The sequence below is a fragment of the Vombatus ursinus genome, unplaced genomic scaffold (assembly GCF_900497805.2).
Source record: "Vombatus ursinus unplaced genomic scaffold, bare-nosed wombat genome assembly UNPS02014818.1, whole genome shotgun sequence".
NCBI lineage: Eukaryota > Metazoa > Chordata > Mammalia > Diprotodontia > Vombatidae > Vombatus > Vombatus ursinus.
This window is the reverse complement of record NW_020954596.1, coordinates 50,423,022-50,436,367: the sequence shown is the minus strand read 5'-3', so window position 1 is coordinate 50,436,367 and position 13,346 is coordinate 50,423,022. Positions and strand designations below refer to the sequence as shown.

The window sequence follows — 13,346 nt, the reverse complement described above, 5'->3', positions numbered from 1 at the left end:
TCTAGGGAAGAAGAAAGAATTTCCAAATATCTTAATTTGGCCTGCAATTTGAGAAAGCTGCCTGTCTCTCAAAGAAGCCAAGAGATAGGGTTTCAGAAAAATTGTGATGAGGTTGTAGAGGAAGAGAGAGTTTAGGAATAAACGTGAAGAATTTTACCATCAAGCTTTTGAGTTGGAAATAACAGTGCATGATAGGACTCGACTCAACTTTATGATATATCTACTTAGGGTTTCTAGTGATGCGAGCATCTGAACATCCCTAAAGTATAGCACCTACTTGATGATCTGAGACTGTAAATTAACACAAGGCAAGACGTGCATGTGTGTAAATCTGCTGAAGAGGACAGGGCTATATACAGAAGCAGGCTTTGTAAATAACAAGCACATTGCAAGGAACCCAACCTGCAGCTGGGACCAATGAAGAAGGAAAGACACCACAGAGAAAGGCTATTAATGTTTCACACTGTTGTGGCATAGAGTGGAGTGTAACATGTTTTGTTAAGATGTAGATTTTTTAAGTTGTTTCAAAGACAAAACTATGAATTTCAATTTGGTCCTTTTTGTTTTGTTTTGTTTCTTAAAAGGAAAAAAAAAGATTTTTAAAAACCATTATCAGCATCCAAATCATAGTAACTATTAAATCCAATCCTTGAAAACTTCAGATGAAGTTCATGTCCTCCCTCCTAAAATTTTTACAGCTGCTGCTTATTTCATTACTAGTTTAAAAATAGGATTCTGTTTTATTAAGGAAAAAAAAAAACTTACTATAGCATTCCAAGATATAGCACACATGATCAGTGAAAGTGAGGGAGAAAAAGAGAATAACTCTGAAATTAGTATTCATATTTGAATCAGAATCACTAACATTGATTCATTGCATTGATCAAGAAGTGGACCACTGCAAGGGGGAGGAGAGAAGAGGAAAACAGAGGCAGATAGACGGGAGAGGAGAAAAGAGAAAGAGTGAAAGAGAAAAGAATGATGGGAGAGGAAAGAGATAAGAGAGAAAAAGGAGAAAGAAAAGAGATGAAAAAGGAAAAAAGACAAAGGAACAGAAGAGAAAGGCAGTTGAGAAATGAGGAGAGGAGAAAGAAAAGAGGAAGGCAGAGAAGAGAGGAAATGAGATAGAGAAAAGATGAGGGAGAGGACAGAGAAAGGAGACAAGGTAAATTCTCTTCTCATTTGGTATTTTCTGAGGAAGAAAGACAGAGCACTTGGCTTAGAGATAGGAAGGCCTTGATTCAAAGCCCAGCCTAGACACTTATCAATTATTGTGTGAGCCTGGACAAGTCACTTAAATTTTCATGCTTTCTTATGTTAACTGACAGGAAGAAAGTTGCCTACCATCATACTTGAGCCCAGACCTTCACAACAAGTATGACACCAGAGTTAAGCTTGACAAAGCACACAGAGTATCAATGAGACCAATACAAAGGGGAATTTCAAAGTGTTATAGACAACATGAATGTGACTCTTTTTTTCCCTTTTAATGGCAACAATTAAAATGAATCTTAACTTACTCGCAGAGCAGGATGCCATTTTCTAGTCCTGTTCGAAAATCTCTGTCACCAAAACTTCGGCCAGTCACTTGCTGAGAAAGAAAAAGAAAAAGGCATTAACGTTTCTCTCTAATCAGGAAATTCAATATTTTTCCTGTAATTCAATAGCCCAGGAAATTATTAGCGACATTCCAGGAATGGGAAAAATGTGTTATGCCTCTGTTTTCTCCCCCAATCATGTAGTCTTGCCTGAATCAATTAAATCTAAATTTAGACAGTTTTTTATACTTCTTATTGTCTATCTACTATCTATAAAGATTTAAAATCACAGCTCTAGAGCTGAAAAGAACCTGAAACAAGATTTAATATAAGCTCTACATTTTATACAGGAGGAAACTGAGGCGCAGAAGAATTAAGTGACTTGTTCATTCTTGAACAGGTAATAAAGCATTAGAGGGAAGATTTAAACACAAATCCCCTTTACTCCAGTGGGTTGGAAAGTTAGAAAGACCTAGCTAGAAAGTTTCCAGCTAGAAAAACCTAATGTGGTTTCTCATGACTCCTGTCTGATGTGGACTTCTGCTTTTGTGGATTTGGTTAATTTCAGCCTCCGGCATGGTCTGTTTCATTCAAACCTCATTATATCCAATTCATTCATTCAAAAATATTTCCTATGCACTTACTAGGTAACTAGCTAATATTTACATGGAGTTTTAAGGTTTGCAAAGTACTTTTTACTTCTTTGATCTTTACAATAACCCTAGAGGTAGATACTACTATTACCCTCATTTTGCATATGGAGAAATTGAGTCTGTGGAAGAAGTAAGTGATTTGCCCAGGGTTATACAACTAAGTGTCTTGATTGGGATCTGAACCCAGGTTTCCTTGTTTCTAAGGCTAGGGTAATGCCACATTGCCTTTCAATATATATATTCAACACTTGACTAGCCTGTGCATGTCTGTGTGTGTGTGTGTGTGTGTGTGTGTGTGTGTTTTGAGAGGTTGGGATGGAATATTATAAAAAAATCTAATTATTAGCTCCTATGAACAAGTTGTTCATTCTGTGTCTTTCTCTTGATTACCAAGGTAAGTGGCCGTGCAGGTGATCCCTGCAAGGAAAGAAGTCACTATAGTGGCATGCTGCATTAATCTCCAGTTTATATCTACTCAAACTCTTAATTTTTTTATATCATCGTTCTGCCCTTAATTTGTCCTATCTCCCCATCTATACCATCAGCACTTTGAGCGCAAAGCCTGTGTTGAATGTCAAGCAAAAATCTCCTTAGCTTTCTGGCAGATGCTGATTTCTTGTCTTTAATAACAAACAAAAAATCAGAGGTGTGAGTGGTGCCACATATTTTAAGGCTCAAATTAAAACACTTTTGCTACTGGTCAGGAATTGTCTCAGACTCCACTGGTCAGGAATGATCTCAAATGCAAGGATCATTTACGAAACCTTTGAAGTAAGAGGTGGCCCCTTACAGGAAAGGGGAAATGCTTTCATGAGCCTAGAGAAGGTCATCTGTCAGCACTCTCTTTTAGCAGATTAGCTGTTAGGAAGTTTATCTGCATTCTCAGGGAGAGCTCCATCAGTTTCATTTGGGGGTGATTATTTCTCAGTTATGTCACTTTAAATGACATGATACTGACTCATTGAAACAAATGAACGAACGTTCAAACCTTTTGTTTTTCCTTTTATTAAGATGACTCTAGTAAGGAAAACCACATTGTAACCCAGTCCCTAATATAACTTCAAGGCAATGTCTTTTATTAAGTGTTTACAATATAACACATTGTATAATACAACTATAAATGTTAATTAACTGGCTACCTTCGCTATTATGTCAGAGCTGGGAAGGTTAGAATTAGTGCCAAGAATTAGCTACCCCAGCTTCAAGGATGATTACGTATGTAAATTTTAGTTTAGAAATATGCTAATTTACCTTCCAGAATCGATGCAAAGCAATGCTCTCTCTGACAAACTATAGTTCAATAATAAACTGCAGATGCAAAAATTGTTTAAAATGAAAATAAAATGGGAATGAATCATCCAATGAAGGTAACAGTTTAATTAAAAGGCTGTATGTAAATCAGTTATTCAGAATAGTTATTTGGCTGTATAGATCACTAGAAAGAGTACAGGATTTGGAGTGAGAGGGTCTGAGTTCAAATCCTGACTCAGAGAGGTACTACCTGCATGACCTTGGGTAAATCACTTAATTTCTCTAGGCTTCCCCTCCCTCTCCTAGCCCAGGGGGTGCGAGGAAAAGACTTTAAAAAAATAGTAATAATTTATATAATTTTGTTTTTATAATGTTTAAATTTCCCCTTCTATCCCTTACCTCCTTTCCCCTTCCCAGACAGCCAACCTTTATGAAAATCATTGTGAAAAATGGGGGAAGTTGTTTGAGTTCATAGGAATATAGATTTACAGACAGATGGCCCTGGGAGAGGTCATCACTGAGGTCCCTTCATTTGAAAAATGAAGTCCATAGAGGTGACTTACTCAAGGTCACAGAGCTAGCTACTAAACAGCTCAGCCAACATTTAAACCTGGGTCCTCTGACTCCAAATCTCTACGTCTCTGGAACTCAATTTTCTCATCTATTAACTAAAGGGACTGAACTATGATCCAATAATCTCATTCTATAATTTTTTTTCCAGAAAAACAACATTATACATGGTAGGTTCCTAGGATCACAGATGTACCTCTGGAAGGATAGCTAGAGGTTATCTATTCCAAACCTGTCACATTACTAAGAAACTAAGGTTTGAAATAGTTAAAAGATTCACCCAAGGTCCAGTGGCAGAGCCAGGATTTGAACCCAGATCCTCTGGCTTCAAATCTGGTTCCCTTCACCAGTCTGATCCACAAAATCCCATTTAACCCATACTCTTTCCAAAGCACAGAACCTAAATGCCCAGGCAAGTTATCAAGAACACATCTTTTTCCCAGCCCACTCTCCTTCAGGTGGATTGGAGATTCCCTCTCCCCTATAAGCCTGGCATTGTAAGTAAGAATTCACTGTTATTGGCTTGAGTCTGAAATCTCAGTAGAACAGAGGATGACAGAGACAAGAGGGACCTAGAGGTACAGTGAGGAGTGGGGAGAGAGCTGAAGAGTGATGGACAGCTATGGAAACTCTCAGCCCTTCCTGGCCTATCTTTTTTTAAAGCAAGCTCTATCTCCTTAATAGATGAGTTCTCCATGGTATCACTACTCCACTCCCTCTTCTGAAAGACCCCAAATCTGCCTAGCAACTTCTATTCCTCATGCAGTTTTGAGAACTGGAACCTCTCTGCTTCTGATATCTGAGGTAGGAAACCTCTTCCTGGCCCTCTATCTCATCAACTATTTATCAGGTACCTACTCAGGTGCCAGGCACTATGCTAGGTATAAAGACTGAAACAACCTCTCCTATTGAGGAGCTTCGATTCTAACAAAAGCCTCTTATGTGAGGCAACCCAGGGATCTCCACACTTAGCTGGGAGGAGTAGTCAAAGTCTGATGGAAGCCTCTCAATCCTCTTCCTGCCATGTCCTGAAGATAATCCCACTTCTGTCCAGGATTCCACTGCTGGCTGAGTCATGGATGGATCCTGCCCCACTGAAGATCTAATTGCATCTTTACCTTAGTAAGGACTGGGATCCACATGTACCTTTGGTCCTTTTTTTCTACCACCCTCCAACACCAACCCCCATTATATGTCTGGGTACCTCAAAATTAAAAAACCATAAGGTTTTCCGAAACTGATTCTGACTAATCCAGGGCCTCATAGCTATTCAGTAACTGACCCGGAATGTAAACTCATCTTGTTTCTAAGTCCAGCACTGGCTACTTTTTGAAGTCTCAAAAAAAAAAAGTCAAAGTCTCCAAAAGCAGTTGCAAAGGATTGGCACATCAGCTTTGAGGGGTATGCACGGAGGGATGGTGACAGCAATAATTTTGCTTGAGGTGGACTCTTTGCCCAAGAGTGGCCTTGTACCAGGTGAGAAGTAGAGATGGTATGTGAAGGAGTATAAGTTAGCTAAGCAACAGCATGCCTAATAGAAAAAGAGAGGAGGGCAGTGAAATCCCAATGAGGAGCAGAAGCTAGAGAAGAAAAGTTGTTCTGACCATGGGACCATCCTACCTACCTGGGCAACTATTTTAATGTGACCAGTTTATATGATAACATGTGTATGTGTTAAGTCAGAAAATCACAGAACTTGCTTTTACTAGTAGATTCCATAGCACAAAGGAAGCAAGTGTTTCAAATGCTTAAAAAAAAAATATGAAGGTTTGGGGCTAAATTTGTCAGGCATACATATTTTATCTCTAAGATAATAGAGCACAAACACTTGGAGGAACATGGTTTCCTGGAAATGTAGTATAAATGTTTAAAATTAAAGAGCCTAAATTGAGATTACAGAATTTTTATAGTGGAAAAGGTTATATTTAGGTGTGTTCCATACATTTTACAAGAATGACACAAATCAGCATAATTTTGTATGTAAATTGTAATATACATAAAAGTACAAATTTTCTTTTTTCTTGCAAGTCAGGATATGTTGCCATTTCTTATGTATTACTGGCAAACCCACTGATCTCCCTTGATCCCCAAAGGGACTTGTACAGTCTTCCTCCTTATGTCTCCTTGAGCTCAGAGTACTTCCCTCAACTATTTGTCCCCCGCCTTTGTTCACAGCTGTTGACCAACACTATCTGGTGTTAGCTGACCCTACACACATACCCCCTCTTGCTCAATAAATTCTATCAACATCTATCCTATCACCATTTCCACAAGTCTTGGATGTAGTGGGAAGTCCACCCTCTTTTCTAAAGCTAATCTTTCTATCTGCAATACGGCCACCCTAGGGACCTTGCTTCTACACATTTTCTTCCTCTACCACACCTTCAAACTCTCCATTTTCTTGGGTTCCTTTCCTTCTGATTTCAAACATTGCAAGATTCCTCATTTTTTAAGAAGCAAAGCTTCACTGATCACTCCATTTCATTCACTTGCCATCTGCAGATATATTCATCACACCCATGGGTATTGTTTTCTCAATCCCCCTACTCTCTTATGCCCTCCTTGGCTGAGACTGTGCTAAGATAACCCATGACTTCCTTCTGGCTCTTGTTCTTATCCCTGGCACCTAATTCCTAGTGCCCTTGAACATGGATCACAGTTTTAGTTTAGATTTTAGTCTTCTCGTCTTCCTCTACACTTCATTCAGAAAGTCAATCCACAGCTACTCCTTCAATGATCACCTCTACACTGATTATTCCCAAAGCTATGCCTCTAGCCTTGCCATCACACCTGACCTAGAGTCCCATATTTCCAGCTGTTTCCAGGAGATTTCCCCTTAGATGTGCCACAGTTCCCTCAAACTCATTTCCTAAAATGTACAATTGCCTTTTCTTCTACACAGATCATAGAATCATAATTCTATATTGGAAAACCCCCCTCATTTTATTGATGAAAAAACTGAGGCCAAGAGAGATTAAGTGACTCGTTCAGTGCCACAAAGCTAATGAGTAGGATTCAAATCCAGGTCTTCCTGACCCCAATCCATCCTGCCTTTCTGATGGTACAGATAAAACAGAATTAAAACCATCTAAACTGCCTCCCCCCACCTAACCCACCAGTATCAGTCAAACAAAAAGATTCTTGGGTGGAAAAGCATATTACAAATGTACAGCTATCATTGTGTTCCATACATTTTACAAGAATGACACAAATCAGCATAATTTTGTATGTAAATTGTAATGCACATAAAAGTACAAATTTTCTTATTTCTGTCATTAACCTCCTTGTAGTTTCTACCCTTCAGGTGTTTGTTGTTTTTTGTCCTTTGTTCCAGAAGAGTGCCAATGATATCAGGAGGGTGATGTCTTGACTTGGAAGTGAACTGGATTTAAGTGAGGCAGGGGTGTGCAAAGTCATCAGCCTCACTATCTTCCCGAGAGTCATCAGAGTCCAGTGGCAAGACATAGGTCAGGACAACTGAAGATGGCCCCGCATGCAGTGGGAGGCGTTGGCCTTTTTAAGCTAAGGTCTTTCCCAGGTCCCAGATTGTCTGAGGCAACACCCATTCAGTGATTAAAGACCAGGAAGGAATTGAGGCAAAAGAGCCTGTATCAGATTGCACACTGTCTTGGGGAGGGAAGCAGGGAGGGAGGGGGAGAAAAATTTAAAACTCAAAAGCATATGGAAGTGATTGTTGAAAACTAAAAATAAATTAATTAAAAAAAAAGAATTGAGGCAAAAGATGATCTACTTTGCCTTCACAAAAGAATCAGTCTGCGGGGGGAGGACCCTCAGAGTTTCTAGCCAGAACAGAAACAACTGCTATTTATACTCACTCTGAGCCAATTCAAAGGATACAACTTAGTCACTATTCTCCTATAATTCCAAAGTGTCTTCCAAAACAGATGAGCCAATCTATAGATCTGCTGGTGTATTTAAATGTCTGTCTTCTGACAGCCTCATCAACACTGATTGATTCAGTCTATGTCCCTTTGACATCTTAAACTCAACGTGTCCAAAACTAAAATCATTATCTTCCCCCAAAAAAGCTCCCCCATTCCAAACTTCCCTATTACCAAAGGCACCATCATCCCCACATTCCTCTTGGCTTACACCCAAGATGTCATCCTCAACCCTTCACTATCTCTCACCTCTCGTGTCCAACCTGCTGCCAGGGTCTGTCAATCTCACCTTTGTAACATCTCTTGAATATTCCCCCTTCTCTCCCTCTGACTTCTCACACCTTACAGCCTTTACACAAATACTTCATTCAAACACTCATTATGTGCAGAGTATTCTATTATATGTGAAATTACAAATGAAATAAAATCTAGGTGTGCATAACTTTAAGAAAAAAACAACCTAATATCAAAAAATCCAGATTTGTTTATATAACTGTTGTCAAATGAAAGATCCCTAGTAGCTTTACAGAGAAATACATCAGGTATTCAAAATGTTTTTTCCTTAAAGTTATGCACACCTGGATTTTATTTCATTTGTAATTTCACATATAATAGAATACTCTGCACATAATGAGTGTTTGAAGAAGATTCTTGTTAACCCCAAGAAATCTCACCCTAATTCTGAGGTATTATGGCCTTGCTCACACCTAGTTCTGACTAAATGATCAATAATGTGTTCTTACCTAACAAAAGGTCATTAATTTTAAGTGAAGTGAGATCATCAATGGAGGCCTACCTTCCATTAGCCATAGCACCTGGTATAAAGTAAGCACTTCATAAATGATGCATTTATTAAAGTCTATCCTGCTACACACTGTGCAAAATACTGGAGATACAAAGAAAGGCAAAAACAGTCTTTACACTCAAGGAGCTCACAATCTCAGGAAGGACAGAGTATACAAAGAACTACATACAAAGAAGATACATACAAGATAAACTGGAGATAATCCACTACAGGCACTAGGACTAAGAGGAACAGGGAAAGGCTTCTTGAAGGAGGTGGGATTTTGGCTGAGACTCAAAGGCAGGGAATGATTTGGAACAGATGGACATCTATGATGGAAATCGTAAAGATCTTGGAGAACAGAGACTCCTTAACCTCCATTGGTTGTGGATCCCAATGTAAAGCCAAGAACCACTTTTCTTGAAACTAAAATCTTTCTTGCCATAAAATCAGTCTTTGTTAGAAATCTTTTCTATTTTGGGAACACTAATTAAATCATTACTTTACAGTCTAAAAAACCCCAATTTTGTTTTTTTCCTCAAAGGATCAAGAGAAGAAAAAACCAAACTCCAGTATTTTCATTCTAAAGGATCCCAAGGAGATAATTAAAAAGTAAAACAAAAACACTCCTTGCCAGTTTATATAGACTGACAGTGTTATTTGTCTTTCATTCAGAATGGTATAAATTCAATCAATTAATCAAGTACTTCTTAAGCACTGTTGTTCATCATTTATTTTGAAGAGGACCAATAAAGACCAATGAGATCACGAGGTGATGTCTTGACCTTCCTGTGAACTGGACTTAAATGAGTCAGAGCTGCACAAAGTCATCAGCCTCACTCTCTCTTCTAGAGTCTAGTGGCAAGACAAAAGTCAGGATGACTGGTGATGGCCCAGGAAGCAGTGGATGACATTGGTGTCTTCAACATCTGACCGATCTCTAATTGCTCCACAACGCCTGCTCCATGGCAGTTGGAACAAATTGTTCTCATTGGCCCATTCCCTCCAGGAAAGTCTTCACATGTGTGACGTAGACATCCCCCCAACTTACCAATGGGTGGCCCATCAGTTAACCTGAACTCATCTGTCAAATTGGTTTACTGGGATGTGGCTGCTGCACATGTTACAGCTTCCTGGAGCCACAGGTGAGAGGTGAGTGCAAGGTGGACATCAAAGATACATGAGTACCCTAGACTGACAGAAGATTAAGTATACAGGAATTCCATTCCAATAGAAGAAAGTGGAAGTAGGGATACTCCAGATCAAAAGATGCAATTAGCCTTTGGTTTTAACATACATGATCTGACTCTGTTATTTCCTTCCCTATTATTCTGTTTATCCTCAAATAATTCTCAAGTGTACATCTGTCAGACTGGTATAGGAATTTGGCCAAAGTATAGAGAGTCACAGGGAATAACTGATTTACAGTTTAAAATTTGTCAAATAAAATCTGAATCTGGATGATCATTATCATTGATTTTTAAAATCACACAACAAAGAAAATTACAGAATGATTGATGTAAGATTCAAACTTGAAAATTTTGTTACAGCTTATTTTAAAGGTATGTAAAACAGGGCCTGAACTCTGGAAGACCTAAGTTCAAATCTGGCTTCAGACACTTACCAATTGTGTGACCATGGGCAAGTCATTTAACTTCTGTTTGCCTTAATCTACTGCAGAAAGAAATGCCAAACCACTCCAGAATCTTTGCCAAGAAAACCCCATAGACAGTATTGACGTGTTATGGTCCATGGGCTAACTAAGATAAAATAATTCCCTGCTCTGCTAAATTGTAATCTCCTTGAGAGAAGGAATAAAAAAATCTAATTCCTTTCCCTTCACATCCCTCATAGTGCCTTCACATGCAAGTGGTGCTCAATAGAATTAATGAAGCCCAAAGGAGACACAGCTATGACTTTAAAAGTACAGGACACAAGAGTCCAACTCATTTTGACTTTCCAAAGATACAGGTGGGACTGGTAAATGGAATTCAATTCAACAAACATTTATTGAGGTCTTGGTGCTTGCTAAGACTAGGGGTATAGAGCTGAAACACATAGCCATCACAGGCCTCAAAGAGCTTCCTCTAGTCTACTGGTAGAAGTAATGTGTGCACAATTATAATATAAACTAGAGTTAGGGACAAAAGAAAGAAGCAAAGAGCTCCAGGGGAATTTGAGGTCAAAGAAATTATTTTCAGTTGGGGGGGGGGAAGGAAAGCTTTATGGAGAAGGTAGCCCCTGAAGTGACTCTTAAGAGGGAGCTCAGGAGGTGGAGATAATGAAGGAATTTCAGGTATGAGGAACATTCTGAAGGAGCAAAAGGAAACAGGAAATTGTATGAGGAATTTGAGAAATCTATGAATAGCTAGCATTTACACAGCACCTTGAAGTTTGCAAGATGCTTTTCATGTTATCCCATTTGATCCTCAGAGAGACAACATTATTTTACAGATGAGGACATTAGGGCTGAGAGGGCTAGTTATTAAGTAGATGAGGCGGAGTTTGAACCCAGGTCTTCCTGACTCTTAAATCCAGCACTCTATGGATTACACTACATAGCTGCTTAACTGACCAGTTTTATATAGAACATACAGTAGACAGGGAAGGGGGGTGGGGGGGTTCAGTCAAGTCACATCAAAAAGCATTTATTAAGTACTTACTTTGTGCCAGGCACTGTGCTAAGTGCTAGGAATACAAATACAAGGAGAAAGAAAGAAATTCGGGGCAGTTAGGTAGCTCAGTGGATAGAGCACCAGCCCTGAAGTCAGAAGGACCTAAGTTCAAATCCAGCCTCAGACCAAACACTTGACACTTACTAGCTGTGTGACCCTGGACAAGTCACTTAACCCCAATTGCCTAAAAAATAAAAAAAATTTTAAAAAGTCCCTGCCCTCCAGAAAAGCAGTTAGGAACCAGATTATGGAAGGCCTTAAATACTGAGGATTTTATGATTATTCTTAGAGGCATAAGCAGTCATCAGTCAGTCAATAAACATTTATTATATACCAGGTACTGTGTTAAATACTGGGAATACAGAGAAAGGCTCTATACACAGTCCCTGCTCTCAAGAAGCTCACAATCTAACACGGGAGACAACCTGGAAACAACTATGTAGAAACAAGTTATATGCAGGACAAACTGGTCAGTCAACAGAGGGGAGGCTTTTTTTTTTTTGGCTAGGCAATCAGGAAAAGTGACTTGTCTGGAGTCACACAGCTAGTAAGGGTTATGTGTCTAAGGCCGCATTTGAACTCAGATCCTCCTGAATCCAAGGCTGGAGCTCTATCCACCGTGTCACCTAGCTGCCCCAGAAAGTATTATTCTTAAGGGAGATCAGGGAAGCCACTGACGTGTTTTGAGCTGGAAAGTCACAGACTGTGCAGACCCATGCTTTAGAAAGCCTGTTTTGGTGGCCATTTGAAGAATGGATTGGAGAAAGAAGAGGCAGAAACATTGACATCAATGAAGAGGTTACTACAATAGTTCAGGTGGGGAGGGTCATCGCTGTGGAAAGGAAAAGGATGAGCTGAGAAATGCCGTGAGTTTAGCAACTGCTTCTATGTCAGAGGTGAGGACTGAGGCTGCATCAAAGGTGACAGAGATTTGGTGACTGAGTGACTGAAGGGATGGGGCAATAATGCAAACAGGAAAGTCAGGGCTTTAGGTGTAAGCTTTAAGGTATAAGCTTTAGGAGGAAGATGATGAGCGTTCAAGAGAAGGGAGGTAGTTAACAATATTCAATGCTGCAAAAAGATCAAGATGATGAGAAGGAAGAGAGATGAGCAAAGTCATAACAGACAGCATCAATGTTCTCAGCCAAGTAAAAGGGAAGGTCATTTGCTGAAGGAGAGGATGAGAGTAGACTTGGGGCTTGAAGAAAAGAGGAGGAGGTCTGAAATTGCCATTGTGAGACAAGAGTGAGTCACAGACCAATAAAGGGAATGCTATACAGCCATTATACCTCACTTGAGATGAGATCATATGCATTTATAGTGGTCCCAGGATTTCATGGCATCCTTCAGCAGAGTCCAGTTGCTTGGGAGTAGAGGTAGAGAAGACAGATGGTGAAAGAGACAGAGATGAGAATTAGCAAAATAGAAAGAGTGGAGAGCAATGGATAAGCCTTTTTGAAGAGTATGTAGAGTCCAAGATTTAGATTGTGAAGGGAGGCAAGTAAGGCCAGAACTCTGGTGACAGACTGGGAAGAACAGGGAGGGATGGGGTACTGAAGATGATTGTGACATAGAACAGAGACAATGATGGGTGAAACAATGGGAGAGGGGGAAGCAGATCTATAACTAATCTATGGAAAACAGGGCTTTGTCTGAGGGGTCTGAGCATAGGAACATTTCCAGCCCAGAAGGGTGTATTTTTACCCTACAATGAGCCTCATCTTCTTGCCTCAGCTCAGGCCTCTCCAGCCAACACCTCCCACATTCCCCACCTTCCATTTCCACAGTGCCTCCTGCAGAGGCCACCTTCAAAGTTTGGATTGCACCCTTCTCCCAGCATGCTGCACCTGTGGCCAGAGCGTTTTCTGTGCCGGGTCTCTGCCTCCCACATTTCTATTCCTGTGGGTAAAATAAATAAATAAATAAATAGATAGATAGATAGATAGATAGATAGATAGATAGATAGATAGATA

The 13,346-nt window shown here is 39.7% G+C and overlaps 1 protein-coding gene across 3 annotated transcripts in view; it reads right to left on the bottom strand.

Moving 5' to 3' along the window:
- Positions 1-13,346, bottom strand: part of LIMCH1 (LIM and calponin homology domains 1) — a 366,761-nt gene that overhangs the window by 223,768 nt on the left and 129,647 nt on the right. For all 3 annotated transcript variants that reach the window (XM_027836209.1, XM_027836207.1, XM_027836208.1), the window contains exon 2: positions 1,521-1,591. In XM_027836209.1, coding sequence (XP_027692010.1) covers positions 1,521-1,591 — 71 coding nt within the window. The remainder of the gene's footprint in view (positions 1-1,520; positions 1,592-13,346) is intronic.